Source organism: Leuresthes tenuis, unplaced genomic scaffold (genome assembly GCF_036924035.1).
Source record: "Leuresthes tenuis unplaced genomic scaffold, fLeuTen1.0.hap1 SCAF_20, whole genome shotgun sequence".
In the NCBI taxonomy this organism is placed as follows: domain Eukaryota; kingdom Metazoa; phylum Chordata; class Actinopteri; order Atheriniformes; family Atherinopsidae; genus Leuresthes; species Leuresthes tenuis.
The window spans coordinates 14,685,500-14,708,937 of NW_027325374.1; the positions used below are offsets into that span (position 1 = coordinate 14,685,500).

Below are 23,438 nucleotides of genomic sequence, written 5' to 3' on the forward strand. Positions count from 1 at the left end.
GTTGATAAAATATCAGATAACTTTTAATGTTAAACTGTATAAGAATATATATTTATCATCAATAATCCCTCTTCCCAAACTCAATAAAAAAAGAAACTCAAAAATAAAAACACCTGGATCTCTTACAATATATTACAGGCCTATAAGTGCCACTGCTGAAATAAAATGAGCCACTTTTATACTAAAAGTGCTTTTATTATAAGAACTTTACAATATATAGAGACAATGTTAAATACTAGTAGACCTGGCCTTACGGATTATCAAAAATAGCTGCAAAATACTTAAAAGAGATAGAGGTTTTGACACAGAAAATGTTTTCACATCATCTCAGTAAGAAAGAAACAAAACAACGAAAAAAACCTTTGTACCAAACGCTTAGAAATCACAAAGACAGATCTGAGGATAAATTCATGACAACCTGTGTTCATTAACCTGAATCATTCTGAGCTAAAGCTGCTTTGAATATGATTAACTCCGTCTTTAAGACTGCATTATATCAATACAGCTCGTGCTCCCTTTTGCAGACGATACATGTTCAGGCTCACTTTCATTCATCTTTTTGGAAAACGTTGCCTTTGGCAGCACGTGATTCTTTTCCCTTTCTTCCAAAAAACGTCAGTTTTTCACGTTCTCTGTCTTGCAAACTCACAGCACCCTTTTACTGCAACTACTTTGTTGCAGCTTCACCCAGAACCAACTGCACAGTTGACTGTGATCTGAAAAAAGTGCCTCTAAGAAACAGAAACAACAACATTACAGCGTGACACTTTCAAGACACATTCAAGTCCTCCTCCACTTCGTCTTCCTCCTTCACGCTGTTTCTGCGTCCAGCGCGTTCCATTGGTATACCCAGCTCTTTCTGCAGGGCCTCTAGGCTGGCCTGGCTGATGTAGTACTTGACATTCTGGGATGGCAGAAGCTTTTGGAGCTCCTCCAGCTTATGGTAGGCCTGGAGAAAAAATACAAACAAGGGAGACAGTTGAGCATCCAGAGACTCCTTGGGGTTTAATCACGTCATTGTGGCAAAATTAATATAATATAATGATAAATGAATAATAGTTGGTTGTGATAACAGTCATCAAAGTTTAATCTAAGCCACATCATCAGCTAAATTTATGAACCGAACAACTAGAAAAACAGTCACCACTTGGAAGTTGCCTTGCTGACAGTGATGCTCAACAAGGAAGCCAAACGCATCTCCAACCCTGACAGCAGGGTCCAGCTCTGGCTCATCCAACAGGGCTTCACATAACCGCACCGCCTCATCTGCATCCTCAGCATACAACCTGCAGGCGAGCGAGAAAAGTTCTACATCCCATGAAGTTCCACCAGAAAGCTACCTGTTCTATTCGGAAAAATCGGAAGCTTGTTATGATACGAAAAAGAACAACTATGAGCTACTATCATGTGAAAAAAAAAAAAAAAGCACAGACATCCGTGGCCTCTTCGACATGATGTATGTCATGATCACCCCCACAAAGAACCCCCCTACATCTGTCACACCTTCAAATGAATTGGATTGTTAGGAATTGTGACCCAAATTATGTGTAAATGATCATAAACTTCTAACAGAGCAACAGGTAGAATCTGTCTTGAAGTGAGTGGTGACATCATGGCAAAATCTAAAGAGTTCTATATGGCTTCACGAAATATATAAATGAGAAATAATTTATAGACAATTTATAAAGAAAAGACTCTCATATCAAATGCCAAGCATGTTGTTTAGCTGCTTGAGGGACGGAGCAGCATCTTGCCACTTACTCAGATATTCACCGTTCATCAAATAAAGGAATGCAGGACGATAATGATAATATTTTAATGTAATAACTTTAATGTAGTAATATTTTAATGTCCAAATATGTTAAACTATTTCCATGCAACATAACTACTTTTCACATAACTGTAAAATCTTACCTGCGTATGTGGACAAACTTTTTGATAAGGGTAATCTTATGCTGCAGGTCAGCGAGTCTCGCTTCTTGTTGTCCACCTGAAGAGTCCTTCGATTTTGAAAGACACTTGAACGCCTCGCTCAATGCATCCAGAGCCTTCTCATAGTTTTGGTAATCATCTATCTCTACCTACACCATTGCAGTGAAACAAAAATAAAAATAAATCAATAAAAAGGCTCAATAATCTTGAGATTTTCAACTTAACAACTCTTCTTGGACATTGAAAAGCCCCAATAAGCACTTAGATTTAATTTTGTCATCATTTAATGATTAACTTGCAAACTTCCTACAACATTTTAAGCTTCGACTCTTTTTCAGACATGAATTAATGACAACCATCATTAAATTGACTTGTGTTTTGTAAAGAATGCGAACATACCTGAGCACAAGCTTCATAGAAGCCAGCAAGAAGTTCTGGTGCTCGACCTTTGGTGTAAAAACCAATGATAGTCTTCAAGATCTCTGGGTTTTTACGCCAGTCCAGAGACTGAAGATAGTTGGCAGCCATGATGAAAAGCTCCTTCTGACGACAAACATTGGCAAAGAAAATAATTTTCTCTGTGTCGCCTGACTTGAGGAGGGCCCTCATCGCCTGTTAAAAAACAGAAACACAATAAAATATCTTTTCAGATTTTTTTTTCTCCCCCGTCATACTTCAAGTGTTTACGCCCCACAATATGTCACGACGACTGGATGGTTTTAATGTATTTTTATATAACTTCCAGCGAGATGTTTAAAGTTTAAAGAGAACTCGTGCTGTGTTTGTGACACACCACATCATTACCTTCAGTTTGCTGCCTGCCTGTGTGTATTTCTTTGTAGCCAGGTGGTAGTTTCCCTGACGCATGCAGCAGTCAGCTATCTTCTCCAGCAGTTCCTTGCGGGCCTCTTCAGACAAGTCTTTTGAATCAGTTACAGTCATTCTCTCAGCCAGCTCCTCTGTGATCGTCAGGTTCTGGGTCAAGCACAGCTCCAGGGCCTGATGGTACTGTGGATGTAGATGTATATACATCAATGAGAGGACACATCCAAGTAAGTGTTACACATATATTGACCCATGGGTGGGTGAAAATGTGTCACACAGGTACCTTCTTGGCTGCAACCAGTAACTCCACTGACTTTTCATACTGGGAATGTGTGATGAAGAAGTCGGAGCAGCGAGCAAGGAGGGCCGGGTCAGAGTTCTCGTTCAGATCCTCGGCAATTAGCTCAAGTGCAGAAAACTGCTCTGTGGCAAAGGCCAGCTCCAGAGCTTTGGAGACATAACCAGCCTACAAGAAAACAGACGACAAACTGTTGAAGTTCTGGTTCACATCTTGGCACATTTAATGCCATCTCAGCAAACGCATCTCTAAGTTTGAATATGTGACGCGTCGCTGCCCCCTTGTGGAACAATTCAGAATGCATCAGTTCAAACGGTTCTTTAAAAAGGCCAACCTTGTGGTAGAGTGCAACAGCTCGGTCCATGTGGGTGCCTTTCTCCTCGTAGTAACAGGCAGCCTCCATCATGTCTTCAGGGTTACTGAGCAGAGCCAGATTCATCAGCTGGTCATCGAGACCGTTCTCCTGGTCAGACGCACGCAAATGAATAAACTGAGCCGAAAAAGACTAAAGAGTACTCAGAAATACCAACTGTGGGAGTCATCAAATATTTTAAGCTGGGCCTGTCGCTGGGTTCACAGGTACAAAGTGGAATACTTTACCTTACAAAGTCGTATGGCGTTGTTGTAGGCCTGGGCTCGAGTATAGAAGTGAACTGCTTGTTTAATATCATCATGACCCTCGTAATGTCGGGCCAGGTGGTATGATGCTGCTCTGTCACCTGTGTCATTAGCTATCTGAGACGCCTGGTAAATAGCAACAAAGGAATTATCACACTCCTGAATGGAAAAATTGCCAAGTATGAAGAGTCCCCTTTTAAGTTAAAACAAAAGAAAAATGGTGCAAAGTAACAATATTTTCCCTGCTTAGTAGGGCAGTACATACTAGTCACTTTAGTGACTTACATTGCTGTAGAAGTTAAATAGTTTTCCATCCAAGCAGTGCAATGCCCACAGAAAAAGTCAGCAAGATTGTGCTCCCAAAATCACCCCCTTATGAATGAAATTGTGTTACTTGACAACCTCCTGAATGTTCCCCATGTAGCAGTGGACTCGAACCAGGGAGAGATAATCCTGAGCAAGGTCATAGAAATCCAGTGCTGAATCCATATCGGACTGGCTCTCCAGGTACTGGGCCCACCACTTATAGATGTTCCTGGTTTGAGAAGACGATGGGGCTGATGTTAGTCCATGCGCATACTTCAGGTTTTTTTGTGAAACTGTTTCTGGTCTTGACTCACTTGTCTTTCATTTTGTTAACATAAATCTCCAACGATGACGTGTCATCCTGGAGCATTCTGGGCACCTCAACCCTGTGTGTGTCTGATTTTTCATAACTGTGAAAACAGGCTCATAATCATACTTTGTTTCCATGGTTAATTTGCACACAGATATGCACAAACTGAAAACGACTATGTCAAACTATGCATTCTGTCTTACTAAGCAAGGGCCAGCGTCTTGTCACCCATGGACTCCAAGTATTTGGCATAACTGTAGTAGGTGGTGCGCAGATGGATGCGATCGTGAACTTCAGCTGTCTCCAAAGCTTGCTGCCATTGGCCAGAGGCCTGGTAGAAAGTGTTCAGCAGGTCATAGCGCTGACAGCTCTTGTACAACTTTTCTGCTTCCTCCTGTTGGAGGACAGGAAAAGATGATGGAAAGATAGATGCTTTTGGTCAGGAAAGCCCCTTGGTCTGTGTGTGGTGACACGCTTAGACCTAAAGAGAGGATGTGTTATTTGTAGCCAAAGGATGTTGGATGGCAGGTTATTTATAAAAAATACATATATATCAAATGAACATCTTTATTACAATAAAGTGAGGTGATGGCCTTTATTTGTTTGAAATGTTTTGTTTAATCCTTTCTCTTTTCTCTGCTTTTGAATGCATGTCATCTCCATACACCCCATCTCAGTCGTTTTGTCAACTTAAAAGGTTCAAGTGTGGAAGGAAATCAGTTTAACTCTCAAAAACAGAGAAATCAAACAGGGAGAACTTTCCTTAAAGTATACCCAAATATCTTACCAGCATGCCGAGCTGAATGGCCAACATCGCCACTTGGGCTTCTTGTTCAGGCTCGGCCTCGGCCTCCTTCAGTGCTTTCGCTGCCCTGGCATTCCCCATATTCCCAAGACACACGCGCGCTACATCCAGTTGGCGAGTTTTCACACACATCCGTGCCATGTTTTCCCATACCGCTTTACTACAGAGAGAAAAGAAATGGCTCTTTGAAAGGGTGATGGGTTGCTCATTCCAATGGTATTTCAGCATTCAAATACAAGCGTGAAAACAGTGGTACACATGTACGTACATCCGATAAGAGATTTCCTGTTTGCATAAAAACAAAACTGTTAGTTCATTTTTACTTGTCTGCAGTTTACTTTTACTTTATGTTTTGGATCGCCTGTAAAAACGGTGACAACGCTGACTAAAACTTTTAAGTAATCCTTGGCCTCACTGGCAAGTGTTCTACTAGAACAAATGTATGATATATTATAATAAAAATATGCCCTAACAAATTAGTAAATAATTAGGCTCTAGTTTAGGAATTTAAACTCAAAGCAAGAGACATGTTTTTTTCATTCAGACGTTCATTTTTCTCCTTTGTGGTTGTCTGACGTAAACTGACTCATAACCCCCTCCTTATTTCAGCTCCAACTCAATTTTAAGATTCCACAACCATCTGGTCTCGATTTCGCATCCACTCCCTCCCCCCCTGCTTTTTGCAGATACAGATGTGGGTTGTTTATTGAAAGTTAGGCAACAGGAAATACTCCAAATCTTTAGGGGCCCTGCTATAAGAGGAGCAATGGAGGCCAAGTGAAATGTAAGAAAGCAATAGCAGTAAACGTAAGCCAGAATGATACTCAGTATGGTCACAGCCAAAGCTTGCCACACACAAAGCGGCAAGATCTAGAGAGCCAGAAAAGGAAAGACAAGAGAAGAAACGGGTCTACATTTGGCCCCTCTTCCCATCCTCTTTTCCTCTCAGGAAACACATCCTGTTGCTGGCGGACCGTGGTGGCCAGTATGTCTGTTGCACACCAGAGAGAGAGGACTTTAACAAACGCCCCCTGGATCTCCACACAAAAGAATACACCGAACAGTGACGTCCAAGACGGGGTGTTTTGGACACTCTCTCCCACGAGCACACACTGACACACACTGACACACATGCACTTATTTAAAGTGATCGTGAAGGAGGGCCAAGTCTGTTTAAAGTTTATTACAGCTGGGAACTGATGTCTCCGACTACGATGAATCGCAACTCCCCCACATTTCAACTCTGACCTTGAGCATTTACAGAGAGACTGTGAGTGAGAGAGAGAGAGAGAGAGGGAGAGAGAGCTAAAGAGAAAGAGAAAAAAGGGGGGGGCGCAAGACAGAACGAAGCAGCAGGAGGTGGTCTAGAGAACTTCTTGTTCCAGTCCAGCAGCAGGGGCACTCAAACTCAAGACAGCCTTGGTGAGCCTATGCAAACCAACAAGTCAGCTCCTAGCAACACTGTGTGAAGAATCTGCCTTTTTTTTTCATCCGGTCTTTGGAAGCAATGTGCCACTGCTGAGTAGGAAAAAAAGAAAAAAAAAGAGGAAAAACTGTCTACACAGAGAAATCAGCTGCACGCACAGAAGTCACACAAGTATAGTAAGCAAAGTACTGAGAGAAGGAAAGGATTAAGTGCAAAAACAAGAAAAGGACTGATACAAGACTCAAGCTGCAGCCAGCCGGAGCCAGTGGAATGGACCAAAGTGCCAGTTGGATCAATCCCCAAGTACCCACACTGCTGTCTGAGGAGGAGGGCTGAGGCTCTGCTGCAACGACAACCAACTCCTGAACGAGAATGAATGGAGATGTTCTTTAGGTAAACCTTAAAACAACACTCTTTGCAATTCTTCTGTGTGAGCTGGAACAACACTAGCAAACAGCTGGAAGAAGAGGAGGTTGTGGAGAGGAATCAGGGGGCCCAGAGCACTGCTAGTGCCTCTGGCCCAGAGGAGAGGAGCAGGCAGCACACTGAGGAGGAACAGGAGCTGCAGGTGGGACACCACGGAGGGGGAGAAGTGGCGGGTGTCGGGCGTCGCATGGCCGTGCAGAGGCTGGTGGCGGCAGCAGTGGTGGTAGCCCTGCTGTCCCTGGTCCTAAACAATGTTGCAGCCTTCACCCCCAGCTGGGTTTTTCAGGCTCTGGAAGATGGGCGCAAGCGGAATGTGGGACTGTGGAGAATGTGCCCCAGTGGAGGGGAAAAGGGCCGTGACGACCTCCAGGCTGGAAGTAAGGTGCAAGGGACACAGCGGCAGTGTAAATTCCTTGGATGGGGCTCTGAGAATGCAGGCTACCAAGAATCCCGCAGCACTGTTAAATGTAAGTTTTAACTTAACTCTAGATTTCAAGTTAAGCTGAAGTGCTACTTGGTTCTGCTTTGCAAAAAACATGAATGCCAGCAAACATAAGCGTCCAATACTTTTAGGAAATTTGTTGACTGAATGGTGTGTCCCAGACCTAGTAGTTATATGTTATATGGATATTGTGGTTCTTTTCCAGATGAAAACATTCTGCCGAAGAATTTCAAAGTCAGGGCACCATTCAGTCAACTCGATATACATCAGTAAATTAACCCGAAGTTTATCTTTATCTTATCAAAGAAAACATTAGGCCATGGCTGCTAGCCAAGAATTTGCAGAATGTGCTTTACTTAAAAGGTCCAGTTCTATTTGATGGCTATCATGATTCTGAGTGGTTTTGAGAATCTGGAGAAACATTAACAGTGCTTTGATTGAGTTATGCGATTTCCTAAATCAAACTCCACTGAGAAATTGCCATTCAAGAACAACTCTGGGAGGTGCTGAACTTCCATTGCCAAGCTCTAGTAGGCACAATGGGCAGTGCTGCCTACCAATGCTAGACAAAGAAGTACCTCACCATTCACAAAAATATTGAGATCACGTCAATGTCAAAGATATGAGACATATTTCTAGTTGAAATAACACTCCTGATTAAGGCTTCTTCATGTTTATAGTGTGTACAAACTAAAACTGTCACATCACACGGCAAGAGATATGACACAGCTTTTCTTCTGGTCCCTAAAGTGCAGTTTAACATGATGCGAGCCTGTAACCTGATAGCGACAGTGGCCCTGACTGCCGGTCAGCTGATCTTCCTTCTAGGCCTGTTGGAGCTGCCCTTCATCACACAAGAATCCCAGTGGTGGGAGGAGGCCATCGCCGCACTCTTCCAGCTCGCCAGTGAGTACCAGCATGTTGCATGTTTATGGTACCCTGTATCTGAGAACAACTATAAGACCATTCTATTCAGAGCGCCAGAAAATGGGGATAATATCACAAGCAAAGCAAGACCAGCTGAATGCCAAAGATCGACCCCCACCCCCAGCTCTACACACAGTAACAGTTAAACCCTTATTTTAGCGAAGAAATGCCTGAGAGACAATATTTTTGGTAAATGCAGGTAGCACAGTAAAAAGTGCCAACATGGCGAAACTAGTAAACAGGTAAAACCAACCAAACTTAGGGAGATGGTGTAGCTATTTAAACAAAACTCCTTCCTTTACCAACTAGCACCCGTCCATCCCTGCAACCTGTGTGTGACATTGAATAGGCTGGCATGGCCTGTCCCACAGCCCCTCGTGAGGAAGTGTGTTGTGTTGTGTTGTGTTTTGTGCAGCGGCTGCTTAACTGCATGGTATCAGAGCAGTATGAAGGGGGTCTGCTCTGGGTCTAAATTTAGTCCTAGTCCAGAATCCATGGGCCAGAGCTCCAGCAAACCAGGGAGCGACTGTCGGGCGCCAGGATATCCCTGCTCAGGACGAGGAAATGTCTGTGACTACCTGTTATGCAAACCCCTGAGCTGAAGAAGGAAAAAGAGGGGAGGGGGAATGAACGGGAAAGACAGTTTTCAACAGGGATTGTGCGTTTGTGTGTGCAGTTGCGGGAGGGAGTGCATACATTATGTGCATACATGACCGTGTGTGTTGTGATTGTGTGTTTTTATAGTGTGCTGTGCTAGAGAAATGTCCTGTTGTACACATGACAACGGGGTGGGAATTGCCTCTGTCGAGATAAGCTGGCCTAGCTTTTATGTCTGTGTTTACAAAATGTCCAAGAGCGGCAGCAAATAAAGGCTCGTTTGTCTCATTAGCGTGTTCAGCTTGTGATTGCAGTAGGGAAGACGACTTTGATCCAAACCCCCCTTGGTGGGCGGACTGAGATCCCTCCAATTTTTCTGTATTTATCTATGATAGACAGAACTATCAGTCAAAACTCCATGAGTGACCATGAACTCATCCCACAAAAGCATGACATATGAAGAAAGTGGCGAAAAAAGGGAAACTATATTTGTCAGAAAGGAATCAATCGTACACACCTACATCCCTAACAACTAAAAATACTCATGCGCTGGGGAAAAATGTCATCTTCCAGTTTTACTTTTGTCACCATATATGGTCAATACCAGTTGCTGAGTAACACAATGCCACATATCTTGGCAGATGGGATTTTCCCAATCACAAAATAAAGAGTAAATTGGGGATGACATACATTACACCTACCAAAAGATAGGTTCACATATATATATATATATATATATATATATATATATATATATATATTACAATCAACCATTATTGACTTGGTTTCTCTAAGTGTGTTTCTTAAAATATCTGATCTGTTGTCAGTTTTAATTTCATACGAGGCCAAACAAGTGCAGTCAAACCATTCAAATTTATGGTTGTAATCAACTTTTCCCCAAACTCGAAATATATCACAAAATATCTTTCTTCGAAGTTGGGAGTATTCCTCATCGTTATTGTCGATTATAAAAGTTTATTCTTTACCTCAAGAAAAAAAAATAGTTTGTGAAGTGGTTAACTGTGGTGGGAATAAACTGTGTAAAGGATAAACCCTGAGGCTTAAAATGCTGGCCAACTCTGAGCAGAGGCCCGTGATAAAGCTACACAGAAAAACTATTTCCAACATGTTTCTGTGCCTCACAGGAACAACTGTGCTTTGAGCTGATTTTTAATGGCAAGGGTTGTTCATGTTGACATGCTGCTCGCTATCCTTTATACGATCATATCACAATGTAACTGAACAAGAGCAACTAGAGCAAGATTTCTCCCTTGAAACATGAGGAATTAGGATTGATAATATAGTCATATCTTTAATTAAATGACATTTGAGTCAATCCAATTCTTGTAGCGGCAGATTGTAACTGTCATCAGACATATCGGTAATTAAAATAACTGTTACATGCAGGAAAAAAAAAGGCTTTTGTATTAACACTGAAGCAAAAGGGCCTAAATCGTCTGAGCTGTCCAGGGCACCTCCATTCAGCTATCCATTCAATGTTCTTATTTCGGCCCTCCCCCGGAGTGTCAGTGAATGGGCTACAGTTCTGAATGAATGGAGATATTTTTACCCAACGCTTTCTTTCTCTGGAATGTTTTCATTTTCAGACGTGCCAAAATGCTCTGGAACTGTGCATCAAGTGCTAGAGTGTTGAATAGCAAAATCAGGCTCCACAGCCACTCCAGCTTCCACTGCTTAGAGTAACACCTAACAGAACAGAACAGAACTGGGGCCTTTTGCCTTCGTAAACAACACTGGAATCTGTTATCTGAATACGCACAAATGTCAGCCCTGCAGATCTTTCCCACTCTGAGATGAAGTGCATACACAGGGTTCAATTCAGAATACCCAAAACTGGCACTGAAAAGACATCCATTTTTCTCCCACAGGTCTGCGTCTCAATAGGTTCCTAAAGATAAGCAAGTAATACATTTGAGCTATTGTGCTATTTCAGTAATAAACACACTAATAAGCAGATGGAAACTTGAGGAGGCAAAGATTTCCAAGAAATAGCCATAACATAGGAGTTTATTAAGATGTCTATGTCAAATGTCCAGCAAATTTATTAACCTCGAAGCTTTGGGTGTGGTGAGGAGGGAAGGAAGGAAGGATGGAAAGAGGAAGAAGGGGAAGGAAGTTTGAGAGATAAGTGTATGCCAAAAGATAGGTTCACACAGTCCGAATTGACTGGAACATGGACAGGAGATTATTCATTATCTTGAATAAGGAGCCAGACAAGTTAAACATGAGCAGATTGGTCAAACAGTTGCATTCTTATGTGTACACACAGGGGTAGACACGCAATTATATAAAGGCACAATTACCCACACCCTTACTTAAAACAATGCCGGCCATCTTACTATGGAAGTACAGACAGAAATATAAATTAACTCCCCACATTGGTGCTGGTGACTGCTGCAGGAAATGTACTGATTCATATCCGAAAGCACTAACATCCCTATTTCCAGCCATTATTTTTGGTCTCTGTATTTATACCTCTGTGGATGGGGTACGTTTTAAGACATCTATCATTGCTGAACAATGGAATTGCTCCAGACCACACCTGAACGCAACGAATGAGAAGTCAAAAAGAATACTTTGCCATCTCTAATGGCAAGTCGTGGGCTTGTGAGACACTGAATAATGTGAATAAAACAAAGCAAAGATCAAATAAACAGCATGAAACTGAAGACTCTGGCTTTCTAGCCTTGTACGCAAACACAAGTTCCTCACTGCGTGAGTTAGACTTCTGTGAATCAAAGAAATCAGGAGATAAAACATATCAAAGGCGTTTATTCTCTGCTGTGATATTTTTATGCTTTTGAGGACCTTAATCTGAGATCTCAGAAGTTCTTCCGTTGAGGAAACAGATTTCCTAATTCAAAGGCGCCACACAGAGTTCCAGGTCAACACTGAAAGGCAGGACGACAAGGACGTATGTCCACTTAAGAGCAAGTGGGATTCTTAAAAGGCCACGGTGGCACTTTAGGATACACTTGGGGAAACTCAGTTAACTTAAACTTTCCCTTTTTTTAATCTAAGAAATGGCCCAGAAATCTTTTATCCTTTTTATCTATCCAAGAAATAGAAATGAATATATCCACAGTAACAGAAAAGGAAAGATTCCACAACTGGGAAAATGAAACGGAAAGAAATGAAAATGACGGTTCATTTTTTTTCCTGTGAAAAGTTTTTAAGTACGCTGGGGGTGTAGTTGAAAATGTCAACAACTACAGTGAATTACAACAAAAATGTCTACAGACTGATCTCATTTTCCATCGGCTGCTACAAGCTTCTCTTTTTTCAGTAAGATGTATTGAAACTGTTGAACAGATTCTCATCAAGCAGGGCGTTTCGTATATGAAACCTTATATTAAGTCTCTCTGTGGCCCTGGGGATTAAGTGGATGTAGAAAATGGATGGATCAACGGACAGTTTTTAAACTCATATCAACCACAGGATGAGCTGCACTGGGGTTTTTATGCTCTTTGGGTTTTTTCTCAAGTGTACAGTGTGAACTTCCAGATTGTTCTTGTTTGGATAAATATATTCATTTGCTGCCAAAGCCTCTCACTTTGAGAGTGAAAAGCGAATGTCATCATTGGTGTGGATCTGCGCAGACGTAGATTCATCCATTTGTTCTAAGTGATCAGCAGTGGGCGTGCTCAAGCAAACTCTTCCTTAGTATTCCAAAAACACCGAATCCCCACTTTACATTAAGATGCTGTTAAATGAATTGCATTTTAACTGACAGGTCTTTTCTCTCTTTGTGCTTCTATGTAGGTTTCGTGCTGGTCATCGGACTTGTGACCTTCTACAGGATCGGGCCCTACACACACCTATCCTACTCCTGCTACATGGACATAGCGGCCTGCCTTCTGGCCACACTGGCTGCAGCCATGCTCATCTGGAACATTTTACACCGACGAGATGACTGCCTCGCAGTGCCCCGAGTTATCATCATCAGTCGCTCACTGGCGTCACCTTTTCACCCACGCCTAGACAACGACTATGTGGAGTCGCCTTGCTGAGCCACGAGACCTCACACACAAGAAAAGCCAACAATGACTGACCGCAGAAAGGGACGAGACTGTGTTCTTGACAACTCTTACTGCGCTTATTTCATGTACCCATCATGTGACTCTCAGGAGAAGAGGGCACTCCTGTGACTCCACAATGGCTGAAGGAGAACATGTCATCAATTGTAAACAATGTCTCCTTCTCCTGCCCCCTATCGATATATCAGACTTATTCTGTTGCTTAAAGCAGAAGAATCGCATATTTAACTAAGATAAATAAATAAATAAAGCAGCCTTTAGGTTCCAAACATATCCACTGTATAGAATTTGGATGAGCACCATCTAAATGAAAGGATCAAGCTGGAACTTGACATATCTGCACTTATAGAATTGTCCCCTGCATACTTAGAAATTGGAATTTAGGAAATTATAACACCAGATTACCTCATATTTGTCTCCATCGTTTGAAATGTATTCCAATTTGAATACAAATGAATATTGATGGCATCTGTTGCAAGTAAGCTTGTAAACCGACAAAGGAAAAATAGAAGAACCTTTTGGGTTATCACATAACCCAAATCAGTGACAACATTTAACACAGCTACTGAGCTGTGGTATTTTGATCATATTGCCCGTTTGGTTACTGCACCACTGTTCTAAAGAAAAACACAACTGATAAATAATAATAACAACAACAACAACAACAGAAATCAATAAATGTACACAAATTAATTAGGATTTTTAAGCAAGTCTCTTGCTAATTTGACAATAACAACTGGTTTAGAGAGGGACTGTAATTAGAAATGGCACATTACACTGCTTGAATTCATTTTTCATGATGCTTTCGATATGAAACTGCTTGCTTGTGGTACATACTGTATACTTAAATTAATATAATGTAAACAAACCGACAGTGTTATCATTTTGAGTGGTATATTTTGGTCATATCACAGTTCTGCCAAGAACTACAAGCTGTGTGTGGGTTTTCCACAGTATCAAACAAAGAGGCACATGACTTAGTATAATAAATGTATTGCTTGGTATTCATACAGTTGCTGTTGTTGTCACTATTGTTTGGAGTCAACGGACCTGGCATGTATACAACAGAGAACCAATGATAAAATGTGAGATAGGAATGCAGTTCTCGGACTTAAAAGACCATTTGGGATATTCATTATCCACAGTTTATTTACTGGCTTTCTCTGGAACTTTCTACCAGCTATAACAGCATTAAATATTAAATTCTTAATCTGTCTTGTGATTCGGGTGTAATCAAGTGCCCCAAATACGCAGTATACTCAGAAAGAAATTCTAAAAGAAGAACACTATCGTAGGTAAATGTTGCATAATCACAAACACTGAGCTATGCAAATGAACCCTTCATCAAAACTCCTGTTACCGTGAACACTTGCGTGAGTAGAAGTTGAGCTTAAGGCATAATGTTAAAGATGGAACATTCTTTACGATAAATAAGATGCAAAAATGGCAACTTATTTGAATCCAGGTTGGGGCAACGTTTGTACAATTCATTGTTAGGTAAGCCTGAGTGATTTAAGCTTCCCCAATATTCTGACTCCTCAATACTTGTCCCTTTCATTTGCAGCCATTACTTCCTAGAACCCACTGCCAAATACTTATTAATTAGAATAACTGATGCCCGTAATGAGCCGTTTCCTCAGCTTCATTTGTGAAATGTTGGAGGTGATATTGAGGCGTGAAGTTCACCAAAACTGAGAGAACCGGTTGTAGGTTTGCCAGAAGGTAAAACAAAAACTGGTATCTTACTGCAAATGAGCTTGACAGAGAAGGCTTTGGAAAAAAGCTTGTGGTGTGGCGAAAAGTCTCAAAAACCGTAAGGCGCACTGGTGGACTGAACACGCTTTGCGTGGCACCCGGGAACATTTCACTGGAAAAATGGATTCAATAAAATTCATGCAAACACTAAAAGATAACATCACAGCACATTCAAGAGAAGATTGTCTCACAACCCTAAAAAGAGGGGAGCCAAAGAATCCACTACTAGAAGCGCTGTGCAGAAAGAAAAGAGGCCACAGATACTGTTGCACTGTCAAAGCAGGGTGTCCAAACCTCTGCCTCGGCTCAAAAATGCTTTAAATAGATATTTTTTTAAATGAGTTTTTGATTTTGAGCCAGGAGTATCCAAATCTCAAAGATTGAGAATGAACCTTGAGGCAAAACCTTAAGCATTTGTTAACAATCATTTTGCTTCTAAGTAATCTGTGATAAACATTTGGACTGGATCTGCTTCAATGCTTTCGGACGTTTTTGGACTAATTTATCTCCTCTTTCTTTGGTGAAGAGCTGCTTAAAAATAAAAATAAACGGCAAACTGATGGCTCAGATAAAAGTAAAATGGTGTTGAAATACCACAGTAAATGGAATGTAATCATCTAAATAAAGCCTGTCAAAATAGTTCTTTTTTTGTTTTTCAATAAGCTGCTGCAGATATGGATGTCCTAAATATTGTTTCACAAGCGCCCTCTGCCAAAAGTGCACTCTTGTATGTGATCTGTCATTTGATCCGTTTGTTTAAAGTGAAAAATGACAGTATAAAGGTAACGGTAGAACCAAAAGAACCTCTACTGCATCAGGATAAGTCCCAGAAGATACAGGTTACCGCTGCAGGAAATACACACTCCTGTGGGTGGAGAAAGACGGGAATCGAACACAATACCAATCTTAAAAAAGAAAAACAAAATAGAAGCTGCTACAAAAATAGCCATCAATGAGGAACTTAGTAAAGCTGTCATCAGGCCTATTAAAATCTTTGAAATTTTCCGGCCAGTGGATGATGCTGTTCTCCCATTTGTTTGTTTTTATGCCATTTTCCCATTTGCGTAATGTTTGTACGTGTGAATGAGTGCCCTGGATCACGTATTTTCCTGAAGATAACAATCGGATCGCTGCTGAAATCCAATATACATTTCTTTAAGGCACACACACACACACACACACAAGCATATATCCATGAATGAGCACACACATGTATGTGGATGTGGATGTGTGATTAAAAATGTGTTTAGAAAGGTACATCCCCTCAGAACACGCCGGCACACCAAGAAAAACATATATACACCCTCATAAGTTCCTTCCCCTTCGCACAGATCCTCAGAAAGTCCTTAATCATGTCCTGTGTTATAAAATCTATTTCATGTAGGGCCTTCCTAAATAAACTTTGGTGGATCTAATCTGACCACATCATCATGGTACAACACCATTTTCACTGACTCGTCCAATGTGTCTGATTTTAAAAGTTCTTATTGCCTAAAGTCAAAATGAATAGGCTTTTAAAAAATGTTTAAAAAAAGAAGCTACTGTGGTAGTTTGACCTTGTACATAAAGCACATGAGTGACATGAGAAGAAAAGAAAACCATGTGACAGCAGAGCATTATTTTCTGTATGAGTTAAAAGCAACTTGTTACAGCTCTCCAACGGCCAATGACAGCGGAGCATTTTGAGCAAAGTCAAGGCTGTGGTAACAATGCCACACCCGTGTGTGCTGCTAACCCTTTGAATTAAAGCCCCTGTAGAAAAGACTGGAGGGGATGTGATGACAATGTCTCCTCTCTTTGCAAATGTAACTGAGCACATATTTGGGTAAATGATCTCGCCACCTTCACACCCTACCTTTTGATGAGCTTGATAGACTTAAAGGCTTCATCCATGTCACCAATGGTCAGGTAGAAGCTGAAGTTGAGCATGGCATCGCGTGTGGATTTCTCACAGTTCTCCAGGCCCACAAAGTCTCTAAGAGCTCGCCTGGACACCATATGGGGGGATTGGCCAGGCGCCCCTGCTGCTGGCTGGGTCTGAAGCGACGGCGCCTCTGTTGAGCCTGGATCCCTCTCACCTGGCTGTGGAATGGGAGACCAGGTAGCAATTGGGTAAAGAATGTTGAAAAATGTTGTGTGGAGGGATATGGAGAACAATAAAACAGAAATGTAAAATACTGGGGAAAGCCAAGACGAGTGAATGGGTAACACAAAACGGAAGAGCATCACGTAACAAATACATTCATCAAGACAGGTGCATTAGGAACAGACATAGAGTGAGCTCTAGATATGTAACGGATGCACTTGTGCTGATATCTTGGTGAGCCGCCATTTTCATTTTGATCAAAATCAGCACAAGGCATTACACAATCACAGCTGCTAGAAGTTGGGGTCAATAACACTGGAGCTTTCTGAACAAACTGTGGGGCACAGACACTTACTTCAGGTCGAAAGACACCACCTTTCCGAAATAATAGCTGGGGTGTTTTAGACCAAACACAGAGTTGCACATAAGAATAATGACGAGAGTAATCAAAAACAGAACTAGAAAAATAAATAGAACCGTCAAGATATCATGCAACAACTTTCCAGAGATAAAGGCCACAGCCACAGTATACGATGAGCCTCCAACCCTTCCCCTGAAAACAAAGTGCTCTCTGTCCTCACCTTGCAGCTGAAATAATAGTAGGGCACATCTAGAGCGAGGACGGCTTGCAGGCCTAAGGGTTTGGGGTAGCAATCCTGTAGAAGGAGTCCATGCTCCTGTGTACAGAAGAGTGTCACCACTGACACATCCACCTGAGAGAACAGAAAGTATCAGATTGTATTATTTTCTACTATTGAATTACGTGTTTGAAAGCTATGTGAAAAAAAAACAAACGACGATGACTTCCAGTAAATGCTTAAATACACAATACAAACCTAAAGTAAACTTCCACGGTGTTACGAGTGTTATTTACCATATCCAAGTAACTGTTTGATGAGGAGTCGGAGCTGACTGGCACCGTCTCACAAACAAAAAGCCGAGGTTCGCTCTCATCCCAGAAGTGAGACACGGGACATCGACCACTCAATTCTGTCCCCTGAAACTGCTGCCTGAACAACAAAATGCACATACTCTACTGAAAGTGGCCAAGAAAACCCAAATACCAAGTCTAAGAGACAATCCGCAAGAACACCAAAATCCACAGGAGTTACTTTTCACTTTCTTCTGGCTGTGAGACACCACTGGATGGTCTCCCGATGAAGAAGTCAAAGTGTGTCACGGTGTCCATCTCAACGTCATAAAAGTACACTTTGTGATCAGGTCGTCCATTTACCTAAGACCAAACACTTGCATTCAGCTTAGTTGAGATAAAATGGGGAAAAAGCACCATGACTATAAGCCATTAAGATTTTGGAAAGGAAAGCGCAACCGTATTGTATGTAGCCCGCTCACCTGAGAGATCAGGATGCTAACTTGGCTGCCATTGGCGTTACACTTGACGCTCCTCAAAGCTCCCAGATTGGCAATCTGGTCAGACAAGTTCTTAGCACTACAGTGAGCTTTGGCATCTCTGTATGGGTGAAGAAAATGTAAACAAAGAGGTTAAGATGAAGCACATAAAACTAGCATTCACTTTATATCTTGCTTGATAAACTCTGTACCTTCTCGACAGGTCGAAAACTCTAATGTGTGCCGTGTCTGTACCTACTACCAGGTAAGACTGGCACACATTGAGCAGCACAGGGTTTCCCTCTGACTTGGAGAAAGTTAAAAGTTGCTTTACTGTGCCCTGAAGCGAAGCGATAGGGAAAAAAAAAATTTAATTGTGTGTTTTACTGTTAAAATGAACTCTAATTCAACATGAGGCATTGGATACCGAGCACAAAGTTGGGCAAACAGACCTGTGGCGTGCGGATTTGTACCCTGTTCGGTTCCACAGTATAGAGGTTCTCACCATGTACAGCTACCACATGGGAATCACAAGGAAATGATCCTGGGAAACCAGAGGGGGAGGTAGGTACAGCCAGTGAGGAATGCGAGAGGAAAAGCATAAAATGAACGGATAACATGTAGTGCAGTGCTGAGTTTATAGCCTGCTGGTTGTACTGCTCAGTGAGTTTTGGTACGTCGTACCTGTATTGCGTAAAACTGTTCCTAAAAGCTCATACACAGTGATGACTTTGCCATTCCAGACTGTCACAGAGTCCTGTGGTTATGGCAAAACAAATCCTGTTAACATGACTTCAAAACTGAATGAATATTTGTCTATCTGAGTCCAAAGGCCTTTGTCTCCACTCTTACCTTGGTAACACACACTCCTTTGATGTGCATGTCAGACTGGAGAGCAAGGTGCACCCCTGTGGTGAAGTGAGAGATGCTGAGCTGCGTTGGGGTAAGCTGCACTGCTGCCACCTGCTGACTGAAGTGAGCAGACATCACATGCTCACAGAGGATCAGCGCTGTCTTTGAATTGTTCGCTGCCAGCAGATTCTGGCTGGAACCCCACTGAAATCAAAAGCCCGACTGAACTTTCTGCATAAATTACCATACATGTCCGGCTGAGCGTATGGACAAAGGGATGTCCGTGTTATTAAGATAAGAAATCCTATAATTGCAGAGTTTAAATGCTGGGCCACACATTACCTGAAGCTGAGTGACATTTCCTTCTATTTCAGTGGGTGTCTGTAATTTCCACAGGGCCTTGGCGTCCGCTCTGCTGCTGCTTGGCTGCACCACCATCCTCCACATTGCTATGCGCCCATGGGAGGTGCCAGCTGCTAGGATTGCTAAGGATTGCACAATGTTTAAAACAGTGAGGTTCTTTGAGATCTGCACACCACAAGGAACAAAATGACAATCAAAGAGATGGCGTCAACTCAGTTTTTCAGAACATGATGAATGGTGAGGTGAAACATCTTAAAACTGAAGAACCACATATTCGGCTGTTGTCTTTCACATTTTTTGCATCATGCAACAAACACTTTCATCTGTACCTTTTGCTGCACAGTACGAAACACAGTTGATCATCTCTCCCCTGTCAAACCCCAGACTCTCGTCAAGAGACAAAATATCGTTATCGTCTCTCTCCAGGTCCCAAAGCCTAAAAATTCAAGGAAAGACGTATTGCACATGGTAAAAATGAGCATGTGCAGTATTCATATAGAGATATGTGAACACTGACCTGATGACCTGTTCCCCCGTTGCAGTGATGAGGAGGCTGTTCACTGTCCAGACGATATCAACATTTTGTCCAGGCTTGCTGCTCAACTTAACCTGCCATGAAAAACACTATTAACCAAAGTAAGCTGCGTATTTGTGGAAAGTAATCGTGTCATCAACCAAGCAAATAATGTAGATTTGATTGGTTATTATCTGTGGAATGGATGCGACTATATAAATCTATAAGGGTCATACAGATACGTTTTTATTCGCTTACAGTATTCTTTTGGATCTTTTTGCATTCTTAAAGCAGAGAAGCACTTGGGGACCAATCCTTTGCCAAGGCCAAAGCCTTATTTTTGCAATTTTGCAAAGTTATCCACATCTGAATCTATATTTGATGGGTTTTCTGCCTTTGCCAATGCTCCATCTGTCCACCAAGCTCCACCGATATAAATGCAGCTTGTTAGTTTTTATTTTTATTTTAGTTGTGTAATTCTGTAATTCTGCTGACAACCAATCAGTACTGGAAACGCACCTAAATAATAGCTCTGGTGTTGGCAGCAGAATAGGACAATCCACAGTGTGTGACTTCTTTCAGTTAAACTTTACAGTGGTAAGTCCAGACGTTAAGCAGCAAATAGAGAATACATTCCCTTTAAAAATGTTATGAACACACTCTTCCCCCTTCTTTTTAATACTGGTGTACCTTCAAAAACTCGTGTGCTCCACCTTCAGGTCCCATTGTGTACTGTGACAGCATAAGAGTGTCTGTGACCACCGCGAGAGCATCTTTCTTCTCAAGGTAGAAAAGTTTCTTGATGGAGCCCTCCACACTAAGTAGCGTGTTTGTCTTACAGTGTTCATCCATGCTGTGGACTTTACCTTATAGACACATAAACAGCAAATAAATACATGGATTATCTGTAAAATGTGTCAATTTAGCAGAGATTTGATTGGATATAGAGCAAGGCTTCGCTGCCAATATCATTCATTAAGCCAAGAAAAACACATTTCACATGTCAGATTCTTCTGAGACTGAAAATTAACCTTAAAAAAATACTGTTACTGTTCAAAAACAGAACAGACAACAATGATTACACAATCCTCATCCTCATTAGACATACATAAACGAAGTATATACTCTTGTGAGTCACAGACAGAGATTGAATAACTATTACATCTTAAATAAAAGAGGCTGAAATACTGCACATTCAAAAACAAGGCTTGACTTAAACATTTCCAAGTCTAAACAAAGGGATAAACTTACCATCGGCAGTGCTGACAAAGAATGCAAGCGCTTCTTGGGGGCCCATCTTCATCGGCGCACCCTTCCAGCTGAACATGTCCAAAGCACTTTCATCTCCGCTCACTGATGCCCGAGCTAGCTTTGCCACATCACTGTCATGAGATTAAGGGGCCACTATCAGCAAACTCAGAGTTCAAAGTAAAGGAAAATTTAAGGATTTTTCAGCCATTCACTATCACTGTCACTATTTTCTGCATCTTACAGGCCGCCATGTGAATATTTCAATCATGCTGACTACTGCCAGGCAAAAAGAAGAAGAAGGAGAGGTAATTATGTAATTCTAATATCATTAATCCTCTGCATTGTGCTCCCCTCTCTTCTAATCCTGCCTTGATAGGAGCTCTTCTTCTCCTGTAAATTCTGTCTCAAGGGTTAGGGGCAGAAAAATCTGTGATAAATTTGGACCTGGTCTGTGGAAATAAATCACTGCAAGCAGGTATACAATGTTTGAGGCATTGTTTGCTAACATAAACAATCAGATCTCATTAGAATTTGTGTGACCTGGCCATTTGTATCAAAGACGTAACACAACTACAAACAACGCAGGTGCTGAAAGAGATATTACAGCGGTGCAAGAGCACATGAGGCTCAGGTTAAAAATAAATAAATAAATATATAGCAGAATTTCCTGTAATGTTGACAAAAGAAAAGTTACAGAGGTTTCACTTAAGAGTCAGTTACTTACATCCCAGGTGAGGTAGGTTTGAAGATGCAGCAGGTTAAAGGTTTGTTGTATTCATGTTTCACAAGATGGTTCCCTTGAAGTTTCCCTCTGGCATCTAATTTCCAAACTGCTAGAACTCCCGTCTGTCAATGAATTATTACACTATATTTAGAATATAAAAGCAGATATGTGAAGTTTTCAGTTTGCACGTGAATAATCAGGTTCAAACTTAGATTACCCTTGTAAGGCCTGTGCAAAGCACACAAAAAGCTGATAAATTGGCCTTCTGGCTATGAAATAATTACCATGTGGATGGTATGTCTGTGTTCTAGGTTGCAACATTCCACATACCTGATCTCCGGTAACCAAGCGGCTACCAAAACTACTCCACTCCAGCAGTGTGATGCTGGCTGTATGTGCACTGGGCAGTACTGTCTGATCTCCAGAGGGATGTGTCAACAGCACTACCTCTCCATTCTCCCAGCCCTGTGCCAACACTGGCTTTGATGGATGCCAGCGTAGCACTGCGGGCTGATGAGGTCGTTCTACATGACAGCTCTCCACATATTCCCCCTGAATAGGGACAGGATAGGTTATCAGCATGTAAGATTTGATGCAGAGAGCATAAGAGAATAGATCAGTGCTCCTTCTCGCTCTGTCCAGTGTTTACCTGCTGTAGGTAGAGGTCTACATTGCCTCCAGTTGCAGGACTGCTTGAGGCCACAGCCAGTAAAGGAATAGTTGAGTGCCATGTCAACATAATGGGCACATCGCTGTTCTCAGGGGCCTCAATACGGTGGTCAAAATACACCGCCATGTCCCCAGTGTATGTCTGCACATGAGAGAGAAAAACATGAACAAGAGATGGGAGTTGTGTGGAACATCCACACTAGACGCTTTCTTTAAATCCAAGTTGTTTTTATTTACGTTTGTCGCATATCTTTACAACCCTGTGACAGCTGCTTAGCTATCTGGGTAATTCGTGCACTGAAATGCCTTTAATCACAAGTAAACTCCGAAACGAATCCAGTGGCTTAAAATCTAGGTTATGTCATTTTGTAGGTGGGTGGCTTAGCTGGTTCTCAGATGCAAATAAGTTTAAACAACACTATGAATTTCCTATAATACTTACCACAATCTGCTGTCAATGACCCGAGTTACATTATGTGAGGAATAACAAACCCTCATTTAGCTTCAACTCGCTACTAGCATCAGCTAAGCTAGTCAAAGTTAGCATTACTGGACTGCCGTCGCTGACGTGCAACTGAGCAAATCTCTGTCAAGTTTTCGGGAACTTACCTCGGTGTCACTCTCTTCAAATTGACGAAAGCGCTTTTGGTTACAACTTGCGAGGGTGTGAGAATGTGGACCGTTATTTCCAGTGCTGTTGTGTAGCCTCCAGTGTGAGTAGAAAAAAGCGTCTCTCTCAGTTGCCCCTGACAACCTCTCGAGCCAGATGAGAGGAGGAGTTACGGAAAACAACGACCAATCCCGAATTGCTGCCGAAGATAGTACTAAAACGAATACATAATCCAGTTTTCCTTAAGGACGTCTCAGGTCTGATCACACTACTAGAATATTGCATTAATTAAAG

The 23,438-nt window shown here is 41.8% G+C and overlaps 2 protein-coding genes across 2 annotated transcripts; one reads left to right on the plus strand and one right to left on the minus strand.

The window, feature by feature from the left end:
* Positions 1-227: 227 nt before the first annotated feature.
* Positions 228-23,226, minus strand: ift140 (intraflagellar transport 140 homolog (Chlamydomonas)). The gene is made up of 30 exons (XM_072373660.1): positions 23,144-23,226; positions 22,515-22,676; positions 22,196-22,417; positions 21,866-21,987; positions 21,142-21,272; positions 20,581-20,756; positions 19,894-19,985; positions 19,706-19,812; positions 19,356-19,498; positions 19,014-19,217; positions 18,846-18,918; positions 18,614-18,705; positions 18,374-18,501; positions 18,165-18,282; positions 17,924-18,045; positions 17,686-17,821; positions 17,393-17,524; positions 16,581-16,807; positions 5,077-5,254; positions 4,493-4,683; positions 4,294-4,389; positions 4,076-4,208; positions 3,656-3,799; positions 3,390-3,518; positions 3,041-3,223; positions 2,737-2,940; positions 2,332-2,544; positions 1,915-2,081; positions 1,145-1,286; positions 228-949 (listed from the first exon to the last, which is right to left on the minus strand). Exons 2-30 carry the CDS (start codon positions 22,659-22,661, stop codon positions 770-772), a joined length of 4,332 nt encoding a protein of 1,443 aa, XP_072229761.1. The 5' UTR covers positions 22,662-22,676; positions 23,144-23,226; the 3' UTR covers positions 228-769.
* Positions 6,201-14,168, plus strand: tmem204 (transmembrane protein 204). Its single transcript, XM_072373360.1, has 3 exons — positions 6,201-7,413; positions 8,139-8,294; positions 12,696-14,168. Exons 1-3 carry the CDS (start codon positions 7,134-7,136, stop codon positions 12,941-12,943), a joined length of 684 nt encoding a protein of 227 aa, XP_072229461.1. The 5' UTR covers positions 6,201-7,133; the 3' UTR covers positions 12,944-14,168.
* Positions 23,227-23,438: the final 212 nt, after the last annotated feature.